General features: G+C 42.6%; 1 protein-coding gene across 3 annotated transcripts in view; it reads left to right on the top strand.

Annotated features, from left to right (window-relative positions):
- ABHD3 (abhydrolase domain containing 3, phospholipase) overlaps positions 1-21,067 on the top strand; it is a 74,131-nt gene extending 53,064 nt beyond the window's left edge. For all 3 annotated transcript variants that reach the window (XM_034943474.3, XM_008968598.6, XM_034943475.2), the window contains one exon: positions 470-21,067. In XM_034943474.3, the coding sequence (XP_034799365.1) occupies positions 470-642 (173 nt within the window). In that variant the 3' untranslated portion in view covers positions 643-21,067. The remainder of the gene's footprint in view (positions 1-469) is intronic.
- Positions 21,068-22,045: the final 978 nt, after the last annotated feature.

The following is a 22,045-nucleotide window of genomic DNA, read 5'->3' as shown; positions in this document are numbered from 1 at the left end:
CACCATGCCCAGCCACATCATGTAAAGTTAATCAAAATAATACCTCATGAATTTCTAACTCTCACAAAGATGCTAAGCTTAGTTTTTTCCCCTGCCGTAACACCTCAGTGGGAATTTTATAGCCTATTATGAGGATTCACCATTCCTTGAATTGTCTTACTTTAATTTCTCAAAGTAAGACTTGATGTATACTTTTGTGTTATGAAGAACGATCTTGGATTGAGTCTTCCCAAAATGATTGTGCAGACATGACCATATATATGAACTGTTGTAAGAATATAGATAGTTGATATAAGGTAGTCAGACTCATTCCATTTAACTATGCTCATTACATATATTTATATAATGGTGTTTTGATTTCTGTTTATTAGACATGATAAAGGTATATGCTTTTCCTGACAAAAACATCATGATTATATTTTTCTCTCTCCTTCTTCTCTCTTATTGCCATGGTTTTTTTGGTCTGAAGCTATTCCAGTAGAAACTGCTAAGCAAAATCCTAATGTTGCTTTGGTCCTTACTTCTTATGGAGGCCATATTGGTTTTCTGGAGGGAATCTGGCCAAGACAGTCCACTTACATGGATCGTGTCTTCAAGCAATTTGTGCAAGCCATGGTTGAGCATGGACATGAACTCTCTTAACATGTAGTTCTTTGGGTGCATTTTGTCTGAACCACAATTGTGAAGGCAGCTCAGCTTAGTGCACAAATTTTAACTATTGTATATAAAGCAAATAAGCCAGCAGATGGGTGAAGAGGTCCAGAATGATATGCAAAAACTACTTTTTAGAGAAACAAAACAACTTTGTAGCAACAAATTAAATATAGTATTAGATTGTTACTTACGTAGATTTTATTTTTACTATGCCTTACCAAGTACATCCTTAAACAAAGTAGTATGTACATGAAATTGCACTTAACCAAAACTATTGTGTAAAAAAAATTTTAATTCCTCAGGGTTTTAATTTAAACTAGTATTTTTTTAGATTATTTGTTTTAGGTGATTTAATGGTACTTTAATAACTACTAAGAAATATTGGCTATTTCAATGTAAGTTATAAGGTGGTACATTCCTAAGGGTATTTATAGTTGATGATAACATGAAAACTGAAATAAGATAAAATACAACATGCTAAATCTTTTATGTATTCTAACTTTAAAAGACAAGTGCAACAATGTTAGACTGACTTCTATATGTGCTCTTTTACTCTGATAATATTAAATTAGGACTAACTTATGTTTTATAATGATTATAATTTACATGCTTATTTTTAAAATAGTATATGTGGACACATATATATCATTATATTAAAATAAATTCTACCATTTTAAATTGGTCCTTTGTGGGTTTTTATCTGCTAAAAGGGCCCAGAAAGTAATCCCTAGAAAGTAATTTATGATAATTTTATTAATGCATTAGTAAGAAACATTAATACTGTTTTGCTTTACTGTTTCCAGAATATTGAGCTCACACCACTTGTACCAATTAAGAATACTTTCAGCTGCAGGAAACCTAACAGTGCCTTAAGGAAAAATTATATCTCATTAACTTGTATTATAAGAATTCTGGTGGGCAGGCCAGAGCTGGTGCAGAGGCTTACCAATGTCATCAAAGACCCAGGCTGTTTCTATTCCATCCTTATCACGGTGGCTAGTTATCTCCTAAACACAGGGTGGCTGCTGCAGTTCCACATGACACATTTGTGTTCAAAGAATGAAAAGGGAAGAGTGGAGCCAGACACATCTCCCCTTTTAGGAAAGTGAAAGCTTTCCCAGAAGACTTGCACTTACATCCGTTAGCCAGACCCCTGTCACATGGCCACCCAGGTGGAGTGAGAGACTGGGAAAGCAAGTAATTTGTCAGTTACATACTTTATCAATCATAGTGAAGGCAGGCAAGGGAAAGGGGATTGGCAATGGTTATTGGGCTAGCCAGCCAATAATAATAATTTTCACATTATTCAACATCTTTTCCCTCCTCGTTACTTCAGCCTGTTTATAAAATACATATTTTTTTCCTCAGGTAACACATTGAGAGAACCATGTACAAAAAATATATATTAACATAAAATTATTTACTAAAAATGCCACCATTTGGAGAACTCCTGATGATGTACTTGTAGACTCCCTCAATACTGTATCTAAGATGATAGCAATAATAATACCAGTGCTTTTTTGTCTGTACAAAATATATTCTGATTCAATCATAATAATTACATTAGGTCTGTATGGATGAGGGGGCTGATCCTGCCATGGATGCTGGCTGGCCTGAATCTTTTTTTTTTTTTTTTTGAGACGGAGTCTCGCTGTCGCCCAGGTTGGAGTGCAGTGGCGCGATCTCGGCTCACTGCAGGCTCCGCCCCCCGGGGTTCACGCCGTTCTCCTGCCTCAGCCTCCCGAGTAGCTGGGACTACAGGCGCCCGCCTCCTCGCCTGGCTAATTTTTTGTATTTTTAGTAGAGACGGGGTTTCACCGTGTTAGCCAGGATGGTCTCCATCTCCTGACCTCGTGATCCGCCCGCCTCGGCCTCCCAAAGTGCTGAGATTACAGGGGTAAGCCACCGCGCCCGGCCCTGAATCATATTTTTTAACTTCTTTTCTTTTTATGAGATGGAGTCTCACTCTTGTCACCCAGGCTGGAGAGCAATGGCGCGATCTCGGCTCGCTGCAACTTTCGCTTCCTGGGTTCCGGCAGTTCTCCTGCCTCAGCCTCTGGAGTAGCTGGGATTGCAGGCGCCCACCACCACACCTGGCTAATTTTTGTATTTTTAATAGAGACAGGGTTTCACCATGTTGGCCAGGCTGGTCTTGAACTCCTGACTTCGTGATCCGCCCGCCTCGGCCTCCCAAAGTGCTGGAATTACAGGTGTGAGCCACTACACCCGACCTTAACTTCCTTATTGAGATGTAATTCACATATAATAAAATTCACCCATTTAAAGTACACAATTTGGAGCTAGAGCAGTGAGCATGCACCTGTGGTCCCTGCTACTCGCTACTCGGGAGACTGAGAAAGGAAGATCACTTGAGCCCAGGAGTTCGAGGCCGCAGTGAGCTATGATCACACCTTTAAACATCTGCCGCACTCCAGCCTGAGCAACACAGCAAGGCCCCATCTCTAAAAAAAATTAAAGGGCATAATTCAGTGGTGTTTGTTCAGAGTTATGCAGCCATCACCATAATCTAACTTTAGAACATTTCATCACCCTGAAAAAAAGACCCTCTACCCCTTTAGAAGTCACTAATCCCTCAGCCCTAGACGACTGCTAATCTCTGTGTCTATAGATTTGCCTGTTCTGGGCTGTTTTACGTATATGGAGTAAAACAATGTATGCTATTTTGTGACTGGCTTCTTTCACTTAGCATAATGTTTTAAAAGTTCATCCATATGTGGCATGTACCAGTTCTTGATGTTCCTTTTTTTTTTTGAAACGGAGTCTCGCTCTGTCACCCAGGCTGGAGTGCAGTGGCACAATCTCGGCTCACTGCAACCTCCGCCTCCTTAGTTCAAGCCATTCTCCTGCCTCAGCCTCCCGAGTAGCTGGGACTACAGGCACACGCCCCCACGCCCGGCAAATTTTTGTATATTTAGTAGAGACGGGGTTTCACCATGTTGGCCAGGATGGTCTCGATCTCTTGACTTTGTGATCTGCCCACCTTAACCTCCCAAAGTGCTGGGATTACAGGTGTGAGCCACGGCGCCCAGCCTGATGTTCCTTTTATGGATGCATAGTATTCTACTGTGCAGATAGAGATCAAATTTTGTTCATCAGTTGATGGACATTTAGGTTATTTCTTTTTGCTATTATGAATAATGCTGCAATGAACATTTGTGTAGTTTTTGTGTGGGCGTATTTTTCATTTCTCTTGGGTATATACCTGGTCATATGGTAATTCTACACTTTTTGAGGAACTACCAGGCTTTCCCAAAGCAGCTGTACCATTTTACATTCCAACCAGCAATGTACTGGGTTCTAATTTCTCCACATCCTCACCAACACTTATTGTATGTTTTATTTATTATAAACATCCTAGTGAATCTGAATTATAAGTTTTAACCATGATATTCTACCAAGACCAAAATATGAACTAGCACTGTAATGTTTAAAGATTTAAAGATAACCACTAGTGTAAAACAAAAATAAAATACAACTCTACATGCATGTAATTATGTACTTGTTATTTATAATGAGATGAATATTTTCAAGTACTGATTCTTGTATATCGAGGATTATTCTCCCCAGCTGTTTCTTCACACACTAGCAAGCTCTGAGAAAGAAAGGCTGTTTTAATTATTTCTTACATCCCAAGCAACTAGCATATTGCCTAAAACACAGTAGGTCCTTAGTCAAAATTAGCTGAGTAATAGTGGTATAAACACGAAAATACAACTTTGTGAGCTGGCGCTTATTTTGAAAAGTTCATTTTAAGCATATCATGGAATTTTTTTCTAGTTTCCCTCTCATGTTTCTGTTTATTGTCATTATCGAAAATTTATCCCAAGTCTTCTCTATATAGAGCATTGTATTCAGCACTAGGGATGAAAATAGATACAGTTTTCTCTTTTCTTTTTTTTCGCCAGGGGTGGGGTGGGGTGGGGGGTGGGTGGGGGAGAAGCCTCAAACATTTTTTACACTTTGAACCCAATAAATAAACACACTCCCCCGCCCCCCGACCGAGACAGGGTCTTGCTCTGTCGCCCAGGCTGGAGTGCAATGGCGAGATCTCGGCTCACTGCAACCTCCGTCTCCTGAGTTCAAGTGATTTTCCTGCCTCAGCCTCCTGAGTAGCTGGGATTACAGTCATGCGCCTCCACACTCGGCTAATTTTTTGTATTTTTAGTAGAGATGGGGGTTTCACCATGTTGGCCAGGCTGGTCTCGAACTCCTGACCTTATGATCCGCCCACCTTGGCCTCTCAAAGTGCTGGGATTACAGGCGTGAGCCACCACTCCCGGCCAATAAACACACATTTTATAGAACAATACTCGTATTATGTGCAATACATTCTCATATTTTCTAGCCCATCCTATTCTAGTCTGGTCTATTTTTTTACTTGAACATCACTGTTTTGTTTTGTTTTTCTTTTTAAGACACTGTCTCACTCTGTTGCACATGCTGGAGTGCAGTGGTGCAATCTCAGCTCACTGCAACCTCCACCTCCCGGGTTCCAGCGATTCTCCTGCCTCAGCCTCCTGAGTAGCTGGGATTACAGGCATCCGCCAACAGGCCAGGCTAATTTTTGTATTTTTAGTAGAGACAGGGTTTCACCATGTTGCACAGCTGGTCTCAAACTCCTGACCTCAGGTGGTCTGCCCACCTCAGCCTCCCAGAGTGCTGGGATTACAGGCATGAGCCATCGCAACCGGCCCATTTTTATTTTTAAAATGAAAGTGAGGCCGGGCGTGGTGGCTCACGCCTGTAATCCCAGCACTCTGGGAGGCCAAGGCCGGGGGATCACCTAAGGTCAGGAGTTCGAGACCAGACTAGCCAACATGGGGAAACCTGTCTCTACTAAAAATACAAAAACTAGCTGGGCATGGTGGCACACACCTCTAATTCCAGCTACTTGGGAGGCTGAGGCATGAGAATCACTTGAACCCTGGAGGGAGGTGGAGGTTGCAGTGAGCAGAGATCGCACCACTGCATTCCAGCCTGGATAAGGGAGTGAGACTCTGTAAATAAATAAATAAATAAAAATTACTGTAAAAATGTATTTTTTGAGACATACCAATGGGTTGCAACCTGCAGTTTGAAAAACACTGGGATTCTAAAAGTTACTAGAAGTTAAGGAAATCACTATTCTCTAGCAGTTATCACACTTACTGATAGCTTCTTTATTTACCTGCTTTCTCCAGCAGACTATAAGCACAGTGAGGATAGGAAACATGTCTTTTTTGCTCTCCTTTTTTCCCCCTGGGGCCAGTATAGTGTCTGGCTCATTCAAAATTCTTAATAATTATTTGTTAATAATAATAATACTTGAATGTTAGGCCACGACACTGATGGAAAGGTAGGACTTGCAAATCAGGAGTGGGGAGAGGAGGGATTTTTGCAACCTGTCTCTGAAGCAGAGCATCTGTTAAAGCATTCTGTTTCCCCTGCAGACTTCAGAATCAACATGGTAATTTTTAAAATCTCACAGTTACTCTGAACCTAATATAGCACTGGTTGGTCACAAGGTAAGCACTCAACATTTTAGAACTTAATTTGGAGTTGATGAGGACAATTTGCAAGGTCAGGTGATAAAGAATACCTAAGAAATGTGCTATTTTAACTCGAGGCCTCACTTAAAAGACAGTATTTTGACTCTCACCTTTTTTTTTTTTTTTGAGACGGAGTCTCGCTGTGTCGCCCAGGCTGGAGTGCAGTGGCACAGTCTGGGCTTACTGCACCCTCCACCTCCCAGGTTCAAGCTATTCTCGTGCCTCAGTCTCCTAAGTAGCTAGAACTACAGACACGCACCTCCATACCTGGCCAATTTTTGTATTTTTAGTAGAGATGGGGTTTCACAATGTTGGCCAGGCTGTTCTCAAACTTGGCCTCCAGTGACCCTCCTGCCTTGGCCTCCCAAAGTGTTGGGATTACAGGCGAGAGCCACCGTGTCTGACCCTGAACATCTTTTAAATAAAAATAATTACTTGGATCAAATAAGAAAGACTTCTTGTCACTGTTAAGACTGTGACTCAGTATTAATTTATAACTTGACAATTTGTCTATTTGTGCCTTCTATAAATGGTTATCTTCCCCCTAGAGTTAGATACTGGTACCCAAATCTTGCAAACAGTACAATAATCATATCTATTCTATATATACTTCAGGTTTGTTGATCATATTACCAAGAACTAAATACCAGCTGGATATTGGTAGACAAGCTAGCAATACATTAACAGATCTGAATGATCCCAAAAGAGCATTATTCAGCAGGACGTGGTGACTCACACCTGTAATCCCAGCACTTTGCGAGGCTGAGGCGGGTGGGTCGCCTGAGGTCAGGAGTTCGAGACCAGCCTGGCCAACATAGTGAAACCCCGTCTCTACTAAAAATAGAAAAATTAGCCGGGCATGGTGGCGCATGCCTGTAATCCTAGTTACTCAGGAGGCTAAGGCAGGAGAATCACTTGAACCTGGGGAGCAGAGGTTGCAGTGAGCTGAGATCATGCCACTGCACTCCATCCTGGGCATAAGAGTGATACTCCATCTTTGGGGGCAGTGGGGGTGGGGGGAAGAGCATTATTCTCTGCTTGAAACTGTTAACCCACTAATTAGTATCTGTAAATTTTAAATATACTGTTTATCTATTTTACTTTACCTATGGGCAGATGCAAGGATTTCAGGCCTCTATTTTTCCAAGCTCTGTACTTAACTCCTGGTCCCTGAATATAGTTTATTTTTCCTAATGCTATACAGAAGTGTTCCAATATGACATCTGAAACTTCCAGGTTTTCTTAGAGTTGAAGTAATGCTTGGAGAAACATGATGTAGAATAAACTAGTATATATATTTTCATGACACATATTTAGAAATAGATTTTTACACACAAAAAATGCCTAATATTCTATATATATACCTAGAGCTCTTTATAATCATTAATCATTGATCCTAGTATTTGTAAGTTCTTTTCTTGGGTAAGAAATTTGGACTTGAATTCAGAGCACTTGAATTTGGTTCTTAGCTCTGCTGCTGATCTGCCATTTGACCTGAGGCAAATCATTTACCCTTGCTAGACTTCAGTTTCTTCATCTATAAAATGCAGATAGTAATATCAATTTTAGAGTTTGTATGAGGATTAGAAAGATAGCATAAAAATGCTTGAACTATTGAGTACTATTAAAATATAAGAAGTTGATGGCCGGGCGCAGTGCCTCACATCTGTAATCCCAGCACTTTGGGAGGCCGAGGCAGGTGGATCACAAGGTCAGGAGTTCGAGACCAGCCTGGCCAACATGGTGAAACCCCATCTCTACTAAAAATACAAAAAGTAGCCAGGCGTGGTGGCGTGTGCCTGTCAAAGAAAAGAAGTGAAAACATTAAGAAATACCAGAAAATGAGAGGCAGAGAAAAGGTATGGGAATAGTTAATCTAAAATAGTTATATTTATACTCTCATTTTCTTTTTTAGTTCTTTTTGTTGTTGTTGTTATTGTTGTTGTTTAAGCTTCTGGAAAGATAAATGGTATCTGCTATGGTTTGAATGTGCCCTTCAAAGCACATGTTGAAATTTAATCCTCCACGTGGCAATTTTGAGAGGTAGGGCCTTTAAGAGGTGATTGGCTCATGAGGGCTTAGCGCTTATGTATGGATTAATCTATTCATGGATTAATGGATTAATGGGTTATCATGGGAGGGTACTGGGTAGCTTTATCAGAAAAGAGAGACCAGAGCTAGCATGCTCCGCCTCCTGGCCATCTGATACCCTGCACTGCCTCGGGACTCTTCAGAGTCCCCACCATAAGACAGCTCTCACCAAATGTAGCTCTTGACTTTTGACTTCTCAGCTTCCATAACTGTAAGAAATAAATTTCTTTTCTTATAAATGACCCAATCTCAGATATTTGTTATTAGGAGCAGAAAACAGACTAAGGCAGTATTAATCTAATTAAGTAATAAACAAAAGTTACTCTGCATAAAAAGATAAGAAAATTGAGTGAGTGGTTCAAATAACTGACACATTCAACAAAAGCAGGAGCGCTAAATTTGACCCCATTTTCTCTTTTCCCTAACTTCTCACACCAGGATTTTTCTCCGACAGAAGGTAGGTAACAGGTGACACCTTCTCTATGCACACCTTGTCTCCAGCTTTAGCAAAAAAAAACAATAAAAACCTCATACTTTGAGAGGGAGAGGCCCACTGTCTTAGTCCCTTCAGGCTACTATAGCAGAATACCATAAACGGAGTGGCTTTACACAGCAGACATAAAGGTCTCACAGTTCTAAGAACTCCCTCCATCCAGCCTCTTTTATAAGGACATTAATGTAACTCTGGTTCTGCCCTCATGATCTAATCACCTCCCAAAGGCTCTTTTTCTTTGAATTGCATTTTCCAATTAAAAAAAATTTGTTTTGTTTTTGTTTTTTTTGAGACAGAGTCTTGCTCTGTCGCCCAGGCTGGAGTGCCATGGCGTGATCTCGGCTCACTGCAACCTCCGCCTCCTGGGTTCAAGCAATTCTGCCTCAGCCTCCTGAGTAGCTGGGATCACAGGCTCGCAACACCACACCCGGCTAAAAATTGTTTATTTTTTAGAGATGGGGTCTTGCTATGTTGCCTGTGCTGAAGTTCAGTAGCTATTCACAGATACAATCATCAAGCACTAAAGTTTTGCACTCCTGGACTCAAGCAATTTTCCTGCCTTGGCCTCCTAAGTAGCTAGGACGCCAATTTTTTTACTGATATACAATACCTGTATCATACAATTAACTCATTTAAAATGTAGAATCCAGTGGTTTTTAGTTTCGTCACAGAGTTATGCAATCATCTCCACAATTTTAGAACATTTTTATTATCCTCCGAAAAGCTCAATAACCATTAGTAGTCATTCCCCATTTCTCTCCCCTCGCCTCTTAATACCATCACTTTGTTGCTGTTTTTTACTTTTATTACTTTTTTATTCCTTTTTTTCTTTTTTGTATTTTCTGTAGAGACGGGGGTCTCACTATGTTGCCCAAGCTGGTCTCAAATTCCTGGGATCAATCCATCCTCCCACCTCGGCCTCCCAAAGTGTGGAGATTACAGGCATGAGCCACCACGCCTAGCCATACCATCACTTTGGGGGTGATAATTTCAACATATAAATTTTGGGGAAACACAAACATTCTGATCATAGCACCCACCATGAATTCAGACTGTATGTTATTAAATGAAAGTAAAAATACTCAAAGTGTTAAAAACAAAAGTAGTATACTACTCTTCAAAAACAGGCAAATATGGGCCAAGTGCAGTGATTCATGCCTGTCATCCTAGCTATTTGTGAAGCTGGGGCAGGGGTATTCTTGAGCTCAGGAGTTTAAGGCTGCAGTGAGCTATTTTTGTTTGTTTGTTCATTTGTTTGTTTTGGAGACAGGGTCTTGTCCTGTTACCCAGGCTGGAGTGCAGTAGCGCCATCTCAGCTCACTGCTGCAGCCTCTACCTCCCAGGCTCAATTGATCCTCCCACCTCAGCCTCCTGAATACCTGGGACTACTGGCACAGGCCACCATGCCTGGCTAATTTTAGGGTTTTTTTTTTTTAGAGATGGGGGTCTCACCATGTTGCCCAGGATGGTCTCAAACTCCTGAGCTCAAGCCATCTTCCCACCTTAGCCTCCCAAAGTTCTGGGATTAGACTCGTGAGCCACCATACCCAGCTCCTGCAGTGAGCTCTGATCATGCCACTGCACTCCAGTCTGGGCGACAGGGAGACACTGTCTCTAAAATCAAACAAAACCCCAACTGATAATAATAATTCATAATAACAACTAACATCTACTGATCTTAAACTTTATGCCAAATACTATTCAAAGTACTTTACATGTATTTATTATTTTAATCCACCCAATGCACCTTTCATGTTTGATGGATGAGGAAAACGAGGCACAGAAAATTTAGATAGCCTGTCCAAGGTCACACAAAGAATTGAAGGGCAGAGCCAGTACTCAAATTCAGAGTCTGGCTCCAGGAATCCCCTCTTTCATCAATATGTTACACTGTATAAGAAAATTTAGCCTGGTGCGGTGGTTCACGCCTGTAATCCCAGCACTTTGGGAGGCCAAAGCGGGCGGATCACTTGAGGTCAGGAGTTCCAGACCAGCCTGACCAACATGGAGAAACCCCATCTCTACTAAAAATATAAAATCAGCCAGGCATGGTGGCGCATGCCTGTAATCCCAGCTACTCAGGAGGCTGAGGCAGGAGAATCTCTTGAACCCGGGAGGAGGAGGTTGTGGTGAGCCGAGACCGCACGATTGCACTCCAGCCTGGGCAACAAGAGTGAAACTCCGACTCAAAAAAGAAAAGAAAAGAAAATGTAAATAACACAAGAATGAAATACAGTATGGTAACGGAGGGCGTCAAATAATCGACAAAAGGAAAAACCAAAAAAAATTAAAAATGATAAACAGTATGAATGCCAGGTATGAAGTATTCTTGACAAAAACATTTTTTTCTCTTTTTTTCTCCCAGTGCCTTCAGATGGAGACAAAAAAACTAAACTTGAAGAGGTATCCGTCCAACTAGATCAAACCTCCAGTTTAGGAGACATTCAGGGGACAGAGGAGCATGTTAAAAGATAAGCTGGGGGCCGGGCGCAGTGGCTCAGGCCTGTAATCCCAGCACTTTGGGAGACCGAGGAGGGTGGATCACGAGGTCAGGAGATCGAGACCATCTTGGCTGACATGGTGAAACCCCATCTCTACTAAAAATATAAAAAATTAGCCGGGCGTGGTGGCGGGTGCCTGTAGTCCCAGCTATTCAGGAGGCTGAGTCAGGAGAATGGCGTGAACCTGGGAGGTGGAGCTTGTAGTGAGCCAAGATCGCGCCACTGCACTCTCCAGCCTGGGTGACAGAGCGAGACTCTGTCTCAAAAAAAAAAAAAAAAAAAAGATAAGCTGGGGATGCAATCTGCAAAATACAGAATTTGGAAAACTTTATTAATTGTAAGGGAAGACCTAAAATGGAGTAAGAAAACAAACAGGGCCAGGCTTGGTGACTCACACCTGTAATCCCAGCACTTTGGGAAGCTGAGGTGAGCGGATTGAGCCCAGGAGTTTGAGACCAGCTTGGGCAACATAGAGACATCATCTTTACAGAAAAAAAAAAAAAAAATCAGGTGGGTGTGGTGGCATGCACCTGTAATTCTAGCTACTCAAGAGGCTGAGATGGAGGATTGCTTAAGCCCAGGAGTTTGAGGCTACAATGAGCTATGATCATGCCACTGCATTCCAGCCTATGTGACAGAATAAGACTCCATCTCTAAAAAAATAATTAAATTTTAAAAAAACAAGCAGAGGATAGATAAAATGTATGCATGTATGTCACAAATATGCATCAGCAATAAGCAATCAAATTCATTTTGGATCCTATCTGTATATATATTGTAAAGTTTTGGGGTTTCAAAAGTACCAATTAACTACACTCTCCATCTCCAGATTTTGAATTAAATTGAGAAAACAGATGGGGGCTATCTGCTTTATTAATGGTAAAGCTAGATTTAAAACATAGATTGGATTGGAAGATAAAGTGAAATGCCCTCCTTCCCCCAAGGCACAACTCAGGATGAGTTTATAGGGAGAGCTGAATGCACACAGCACATTTACCCCAAGTGTGGGTCACGCACAGAAAAGAAAGCTATATAGTGTGGAGCTCCTCCAGGCCTGCCTTTTGGTGGATGCCCCCAGGGAATGCCAGCAGAACACAGACTCCCTTGCTGAGGGAGGGAAACAAAATGGTCAACCCTCTTCTACCCTCAATATTTTATGAGCTGTATTCTATTTTATAGGCTTAGGCAGGAATATAGAAAGAGGAAGAAATGTGTTGCCCTTATACGAAAGATAATTTAGCCAGACGCGATGGCTCATGCCTGTAATCTCAGCACTTTGGGAGACCAAGAAGGGTGGATCACTTGAGGCTAGGAGTTTGAGAACAGCCTGCCCAAAGTGGTGAAACCCTGTCTCTACTAAAAATGCAAAAAATTAGCCGGGCATGGTGGCAGGCGCCTGTAATCCCAGCTACTCGGGAGGCTGAGGCAGGAGAATCACTTGAACCTAGGAGGTGGACGTTGCAGTGGGCTGAGATCGCACCACTGCACTCCAGCCTGGGCAACAAGACCGAAATTCCATCTCAAAAAATAAATAAATAAATAAAGTTAATTTATAGGTTAAAATTTTCATAAATATTCCCTGAGAGGTGTCATTTTATGAGAACATTTAATAAAGGCTAGAACCTGTTAAGTGTGATTAGGAAACTCAAGCACATTATTTCTTACTGAAATATAATCCACAAAAAATAAATCCATAATAAATTCAAAATTATAACTCCAAAGAGACCTTGGCCTAATAAACATGCTTCTCACTGAACTACAATATGTTTTTAATAGAACATTTGCTTCTTCCAAGTTGGATGCCAACAAAACATCCACATAAACAGACATTGTCAATGTGTAAATATAGAAGAAAAATATTACACAAAGTGTAAATATAGAAGATACATGCAGAAAGGCAAGGTTGCAGTTTAGTGGGTGGGAAAAACTAGGTTAAAGGTGAAAGTGGCCGGGCACAGTGGCTCACGCCTGTAATCCCAGCACTTTGGGAGGCTGAGGCAGGCAAATCATGAGGTCAGGAGTTCGAGACCACCCTGGCCAACATAGTGAAACCCCATCTCTACTAAAAGTTCAAAAAATTAGTTGGGCATGATGGTGGGTGCCTGTAATCCTAGCTACTCAGGAGGCTGAGGCAGGTGAATTGCTTGAACCTGGAACGCAGAGGTTGCAGTGAGCCAAGATTGCACCACTGCACTCCAGCCCAGGTAACAGTGTGAGATTCTGTCTCAAAAAAAAAAAAAAAGTGAAAGTGACTAATGGTGAGTAGATATGCAAATGAGGTGATGATCAGGAGAGAAGATGTGAAGAATTGGGCTCTGTGATGGTTAGTTTTATTGTGTAAACTTGACTAGGCCACAGGGTGTCCAAATATTTGGTTAAAAATTATTTCTGGGCCGGGCGCGGTGGCTCACGCCTGTAATCCTAGCACTTTGGGAGGCCGAGACGGGCGGATCACGAGGTCAGGAGATCGAGACCATCTTGGCTAACACGGTGAAACCCCGTTTCTACTAAACTTACAAAAAATTAGCCGGGCGTGTTGGCGGGCGCCTGTAGTCCCAGCTACTTGGGAGGCTGAGGCAGGAGAATGGCGTGAACCCGGGAGGCGGAGCTTGCAGTGAGCCGAGATCGCGCCACTGCACTCCAACCTGGGAGACACAGCGAGACTCCGTCTCAAAAAAAAAAATTATTTCTGGGTGTGTCTGTGAGAGTGTTTCTGGATGAGATGAGCATTTGAATCAACAGATTGAGTAAAGAAGATTGCCCTTCCAAATGTGGGTGAGCCTCATCCAACCCATTGAGAGCTTGAACAAAACAAAAAGGAATTTGTTCTCTCCACCTCTCTGAGCTGAGACATTGGTTTTCTGCCCTTACACTGGAATTCACACCATCAGTGCTCATGGTTATCAGGCACTGGGACTCACCCTGTCCCAGTGACAGGGTGACTTGTCTTAGTCTCAGCCTCCATAATCATAGCCAATTCCTTACAATAAGTTTCTTTCTGTATCTCTCCAATCGGTTCTGTTTCTCTGGGGAATCCTAATACAGTCCCCCCAAATAGTTGATTGGTTTTCTTTAATCTATTAATGTCCTGGCCCGGTACATTGGCTCACACCTGTAATCCCAGCACTTTGGGTGGTAGAGACAGGCGCATCACCTGAGGTCACAAGTTCGAGACAAGCTTGGGCAAGATGGCAAAACCCTGTCTCTACTAAAAATACAGAAATTAGCCTGGCATGGTGGTGCACACCTGTAATCCCAGCTACTCTGGAGGCTGAGGCATAAGAATCACTTCAACCCAGGAGGCGGAGGTTGCAGTGAGCAAAGATCATCACACCACTGCACTCCAGCCTGGGCAACAGAATGAGACTGTCTCAAAAAAAAAAAAAGAAAGAAAGAAAAACAAAATTTCAACATGAGATTTGGAGGGGACAAACACCCAAACTATAGCAACCCGTATATTTAGATGCATGCTAGCCAAATCCCTCAGATGATGTAATCTTTCTAGCAAGCACAAAAAATAATTATCAAATGCTCTAATCGTGCACAGTTAAGGGGAAGTACTCAATAAAAACAAATGCTAGGCCTCTGACTCAAATCTTTTTTTTTTTTTTTTTTTTTTTTGAGACAGAGTCTCGCTCTGTCACCCAGGCTGGAGTGCAGTGGTGTGATTTCGGCTCACTGCAAGCTCTGCCTCCCAGGTTCACTCCATTCTCCTGCCTCAGCCTCCCAAGTAGCTGGGACTACAGGCACCTGCCACCATGCCCAGCTAATGTTTTTGTATTTTTAGTAGAGATGGGGTTTCACCGTGTTAGCCAGGATGGTCTCGATCTCCTGACCTCGTGATCCACCCGCCTCAGCCTCCCAAAGTGCTGGGATTACAGGCGTGAGCCACTGTGCCCATTTTTCTTTTTGTTTTTTAATTGAGACGGAGTTTCATTGTTGTTGCCCAGGCTGTAGTGCAGTGGCATGATCTCAGCTCACTGCAACCTCCGCCTCCCAAGTTCAAGCAATTCTCCTCCCTCAGCCTCCTGAGTACCTGGAATTACAGGTGTGTTCCACCACGCTCAGCTAATTTTTGTATTTTTAGTCGAGACGAGGTTTCAACATGTTGGCCAGATTAATCTCGAATTTCTGACCTCAGGTGATCTGCCCGCCTCGGCCTCTCAAAAGTGCTGGGATTCCAAGTGTGAGCCACCACGCCCAGCCCTCTGACTCAAATCTTAAAACTTCAGAATAGAAGTCGGATTCAGATTGTGCAGAAATATACATCAGCCTGTGACAAGGAGCAGACATGGAAGTGACTCTTAATTGGAAACATCCTGCTGGAACCTGAATCTTTTTTTTTTTTTTTTTTTTGAGACGGAGTCTTGCTCTGTCGCCCAGGCTGCAGTAGTACGATCTCGGCTCACTGCAAGCTCTGCCTCCCAGGTTCACGCCATTCTCCTGCCTCAGCCTCCCGAGTAGCTGGGACTACAGGCCCCCGCCACCACGCCCGGATAATTTTTTTATTTTTAGTAGAGATGGGGTTTCACTGTGTTAGCCAGGATGGTCTCGATCTCCTGACCTCGTTATCCGCCTGCCTCAGCCTCCCAAAGTGCTGGGATTAAAATCTCATCCCTGATTTAGAAGGCTCTTACTGGGGAAAAAAAAGTAGCCATTGAATGGCTATTCAACCAACCATGGATTAAGACAAATGAAACCGAAGCTCTAGTCTTGGAAGTTTTCATCAGTTGCCTTTCCATATTTTATTTTAGCTTCTAGAATTCCATGGCTGATTTTCATCCCCAGATGCATCAGACTTACCCGAGAGGTTCCCCAGAGTGGAAGGCTCCGGGTCAGGTCTGCCCTCAAATGGCCAGCTCTGTCACTGTGAAGCCTGTTTAATAGTAAACACAGGACAATCGTGGCCTTAGCTGCCTTGCAGTTTCCCTCCTCCAGGACCTAGTGCTCCCCTGTAGCCAGCAGACAAGAGCCAATTATTATGAGATATGCAGTGATTTGGAATGAGAATTGATAGAGAGGTTTTGTTTCCAGAGCATGTAGCTTATTGGAACTCTATTTCAGTCAAGAGATATTGGATGGTTTCTTACCTCCTCTCCTAAAGACAGGCTGACCCAGTGTGGTGTGTTCCTCACTGTAATTCTAGGGTACACTCGGGTAAAAATATAATTGTTGCTTAATTTTCCTGAGCATCACTATAGAAAGATGGAAATAGTCATGATTATGGTGGTTTTAATATGATTGTCATGTTTTATTTTCGAGTCCATCAACTTTTATCTTTAATTACCCAAAGGTCAGTCTGTACTGACCTTTGTATGAAGCCATAATGGAGCCAGGCGTGGTGGCTCACACCTATACTCCCAGTACTTTGGGAGGCCAAGGTGGGCGAGGTCAGGTGTTCCAGACCAGCCTGGCCAAGATGGTGAAACCTCGTCTCTACTAAAAGTACAAAAATTGGCCAGGCGCAGTGGCTCACACCTGTAATCCCAGCACTTTGGGAGGCCAAGGTGGGCGGATCACGAGGTCAGGAGATCGAGACCATCCTGGCTAACATGGTGAAACCCCATCTTTACTAAAAATACAAAAAACTAGCCGGGTATGGTGACAGGTGCCTGTAGTCCCAGCTACTCGGGAGGCTGAGGCAGGAGAATGGCGTGAACCCGGGACGCAGAGCTTGCAGTGAGCCAAGATCGCACCACTGCACTCCAGCCTGGGCAACAGAGTGAGACTCCGTCTCGGAAAAAAAAAAAAAGTACAAAATTAGCAGGGCATGTGACACACACTTGTAGTCCCAGCTACTAGGGAGGCTGAAATGGGAGAACTGCTTGAACCCGGGAGGCAGAGATTGCAGTGAGCTGAGATCATGCCATTGCACTCCAGCCTAGGCAACAGAGTGAGACTCCGTCTAAAAAAAAAAGAAAAAAAAAAGAGAGGAAGAGGAAGGAAAGGAGGGAGGGAGGGAGACACATAATGGAGAATACAAAAGGAAGAAAAGAAGAAAAGATTTCTACCCTAAAAATATTAAAATCGGCTGGAGACAAACTGAACAAGACAGCAAGACTTAAGGATATATGCTGAATAGCATTTGAGTAGTACAGAACAGCTTAGCACAGAGAAAACCCACACAAAGGGAAGCCATCAGTGACTGTGACAGGGAGTGAAGGAGGGCAACCGGGGAATACATCCTAGGAGGTAGGAAAAGCACAGAGCCCGTGCATCCTCCAGACACCAGTGGCTTATTGTGGCCCTTGGGCAAATAAGTTCCACCTCTGTCAGCTTCAGTTTGCTCAACTTAAAAACAGAAGGCAAGGACTAGATGGTCTGTAATGTCTTTCAGCTATAATGATACAGGATTCTTAAGGACAAACACAGAGAACTTGGGAAGGTGAGGATGTTACAGGAAGAGGAAGGACAAGCACAAAGCCACAGAAGTAGGAAAACACTAGTTGTGCATAGGCAGCGTGTGTTGTGGGATGGCAAAGACCTTAAATAAGCCTGTTTAACTGTTCTTTTTTTTTTTGAGACATTTAAAATGGCCCCCAGGTTTAGTGCTGTCGTGTTCCTAAATTCAAGAAGGCTATGATGTGCCTTTTTGAGAAAATAAGTGTTAGATAAGCTTTGTTCATGGATGAGTTAGTGCTGCCAGCCATGAATTAACAAATCAGTAGTATATATGTATTACATATACTACTATATATGTCTCTAAACAGAAACACTCATAAAACAAGGTTATGTATTGGTTGGTTGATGAAAATGTGACTAGAGGCTTGCAGGAACTTAACCCTATATTTTCCCTAGAACTAGTGGTTTAGTATTAACAGCAACTTTACACAACTACTGAAAATTCCAAGAATTGACTGCACTGGGTATCTACAGCCTTGCTATTATTACTATTTTCTTCATAAACTGAATCTCACTGTATATTAACATTTCTCAAAATATATGGAATACGTAAACAAAACCCTAAAACTTCACTGAGAAGAAAAGCTGGTTCAGGTAGAGAACACTACTATGTTCCCACACAGAAAGAACTTAGTATTACAAAGTTTATCAGCCGGGTGTGGTGGCTCACACCTGTAATCCCAGCACTTTGGGAGGCTGAGGCAGACGGATCACGAGGTCAGGAGATCGAGACCATCCTGGCTAACACGGTGAAACCCCGTCTCTACTAAAACTACAAAAAATTAGCCGGGCGTGGTGGTGGGTGCCTGTAGTCCCAGCTACTCGGGAGGCTGAGGCAGGAGAATGGCATGAACCCGGGAGGTGGAGCTTGCAGTGGGCTGAGATTGCACCACTGCACTCCAGCCTGGGTGACAGAGCAAGACTACGTCTCAAAAAAAAAAAAATTATCTTCCTTTTCAAAAGTACTCCTATTGGCTGGGCGCAATGGCTCACACCTGTAATCTCAGCACTTTGGAAGCCTGAGGCAGGCAGATCGCCTGAGGTCTGGCATTAGAGACCAGCCTGGCCAAAATGGTGAAACCCCGTCTCTACTAAAAATACAAAGATTAGCTGGGTGTGGTGGTGCATGCCTGTAATCCCAGCTACTCGGGAGGCTGAGGCACGAGAATTGCTTGAACCCAGGACACAGAGGTTGCAGTGAGCCAAGATCGCACCACTGTACTCCAGCTTTGATGAAGGAGTGAGACTGTCTCAAAAAAAAAAAAAGAAAAAAAAAGGAAAAGAAAGTACTCCTCTTTATTTCACAGATCCACAAGAATTTCACATTAATAAAGGCCAGTATCAAATATACTTTTAATGCCTTTAGAAAATGTCTGCTGTTGGTTTATTATGACAGAGATTCTTCTTGTTATGGAGTTATTTTCTAGGTTAGGTCTTCAGGAACAAGAACTGTATGTTATTAAATGTTATATGATATCTATTATAGGTAATACATGAATTGTTTGCTGACTACATTAATCTATTTCAAAATACTAAGTTATGCTCACATAATTATGATAGATTAAAAGAATCTGATATTTCATTTTCTATTCCTTCACTTTGGGTTTTCTATCTATATTCATAATACATTTCTTTAAAAACTAATGTTCGGCCGGGCGCGGTGGCTCACGCCTGTAATCCCAGCACTTTGGGAGGCCGAGGCGGGCGAATCACGAGGTCAGGAGATTCAGACCATCCTGGCTAACACAGTGAAACCCCATCTCTACTAAAAATACAAAACATTAGCCGGGCATAGTGGTGGGCACCTGTAGTCCTAGCTACTCGGGAGGCTGAGGCAGGAGAATGACGTGAACCCGGGAGGCAGAGTTTGCAGTGAGCCGAGATTGCACCACTGCACTCCAGCCTGGGTGACAGAGCTAGACTCTGTCTCAAAAAAAAAAAAAAAGAAAAAGAAAACAAAACAAAACAAAAAAAACTAAAGTTCATATGTAACATCTCATTAAATATCAGATGTGTACAAAATGCTGCAGTCCTAAGATCCCATCTGCCTTTTAGGGGGTGGTGAAGAGGGGTCAAGAGAAGCATGTTAAACTCTAGTCTGTTTTCTATTCATACTATAATGCTCCCTGTATAGCAAATGATGGTAATCAGTTCAAATAGCTTTTTCTTCACCCAATTTTAGCCCTTTCACATGGAAATGAAATAATGACCTCTAGTGGAATAAACTCAATCTAGTACCCACTGTGATTTATTATTACATTTAAACTGTTACTAGACTGGCTTCACACTGCAAACATCCTAGACACAAAAACTCTCAAAATTTTTTTTTTTTTTTTGAAACAGTCTCGCTCTGTCACTCAGGCTGAAGTGCAGTGGTGTGATCTCAGCTCACTGCAACCTCTGCCTCCAGGGTTCAAGTGATTCTCCTGCCTAAGCCTCCTGAGTAACTGAGATTACAGGCACCCGCCACCACACCAAGCTAATTTTTGTATTTTCAGTAGACAGGGTTTCACCATGTTACCCAGGCTGGTCTCGAACTCCTGACCTCAAGTGATTCACCCATCTCGGCCTCCCAAAGTGCTGAGGTCACAGGCATGAGCCACCATGCCAGGACAAAACGTAATTTTAGATCTCTTATGCTATGTGGCCATTTTCATTTAAATTTTAAAATTTAAGAGCCAGGTCTCACTAGGTTACCCAGGCTGCTTGCAATCATAGCACGCTACAGCTTCAAATTCCCAGGCTATAGCGATCCTCTTGCCTTAGCCTCCCCAGTAGCAGGGACTACAAGTGTGCACCACGGCACTAAGCTCCAATTTTTATTTGTTATCTGCTTCTGTCTATAAGCTCCACGAGGACAGGAGCCAACTGTTTATTTCCTACTCTTGCAGGGTTTTGTTTGACCCCTTCAACAAATCTCTCCACTTGCTACATTACAGGGGTCTCTTGCCTTTTGCCTTCTACTTGGATACAAGCAATAGGAGCACCAACAGGTCAGAAGATGGAAAAGAATGAAATCCAGTTATTTATTCCCCCAGCTTATTAATTAATGAAAGGTATAGGCCGGGGACGCACGGTGGCTCACGCCTGTAATCCCAGCACATTGGGAGGCCTCGTGCAGACCATGAGGTCAGGAGAACGAGACCATCCTAACACAGTGAAACCCCGTCTCTACTAAAAAGACAAAAAATTAGCTGGGTGTGGTGGCAGGCACCTGTAGTCCCAGCTACTTGGGAGGCTGAGGCAGGAGAATGGCCTGAACCCGGGAGGCAGAGCTTGCAGTGAGCCGAGATCGCGCCACTGTACTCCAGCCTGGGCAACAGAGTGAGACTGTCTCCAGAAAAAAAAAAAAAAAAAAAAAAAGGTGTGGAGAAAAATTACATATTGGTTGTATCTTGTCAAGCCAACTCACCTTTAATATATTTACTATTAAAGAATTGTCTTAAGTCTGGCCAACATGGTGAAACCCCGTCTCTACTAAAAATACAAAAAAATTAGCTGGGTGTGGTGGCGCACGCTTATAATCCCAGCTACTCTGGAGGCTGAGGCACAATAATCTCTTGAACCCGGGATGCAGAGGTTGCAGTGAGCCAAGATCGCACCACTGCACTCCAGCCTGGGTGACACAGCAAGACTCCGTCTCAAAAGAAAGAAAGAAAGAAAAAATTGTCTTAATCATCATGAATTTCATACATCCCTTTTTGGATCATAGAACCTGTAATACAACTGGGTGACCACTGCCAATAATTTGTGGGGGAAAAAAAGCTAATTACTATATAACTTCAATGACTTACAAAAAAACAATATCAACTGTGGAAAAATCAAAAAGCATTTGAATTTACTTGATGAGGTAAGATACTTAAAATATATATATATCTAGTATTTATTTATACCAATATATACATTTATATATCTAATATATATGACAGGTACATTCTACATGTATACTAATATATCTATTAGTATATATTTATATATTAGTATAAATACATATATATATAAATACATATATATATCTCTCTCTCGATTTTTTTTTTGAGACGTAGTCTCACTCCATCGCCCAGGCTGGAGTGCAGTGGCACAATCTCGGCTCACTGCAACCTCCGCCTCCTGGGTTCAAGCAATTCTCCTGCCTCGGCCTCATGAGTAGCTGGGATTACAGGCGCCTGTCACTGCACCTGGCCAACTTTTGTATTTTTAGTAGAAATGGGGTTTCACCCTCTTGGCCAAGCTGGTCTTCAACTCCTGACCTCGTGATCCACCTGCCTCGGCCTCCCAAAGTGCTGGGATTACAGGCGTGAGCCACCACGCCCAGGCTAAACTTTTTTAAGGTAACGATCTTTGCAGAAAATTTC

The sequence above is a fragment of the Pan paniscus genome, chromosome 17 (assembly GCF_029289425.2).
Source record: "Pan paniscus chromosome 17, NHGRI_mPanPan1-v2.0_pri, whole genome shotgun sequence".
In the NCBI taxonomy this organism is placed as follows: Eukaryota; Metazoa; Chordata; class Mammalia; order Primates; family Hominidae; genus Pan; species Pan paniscus.
This window is presented reverse-complemented; position numbering and strand designations above follow the sequence as displayed.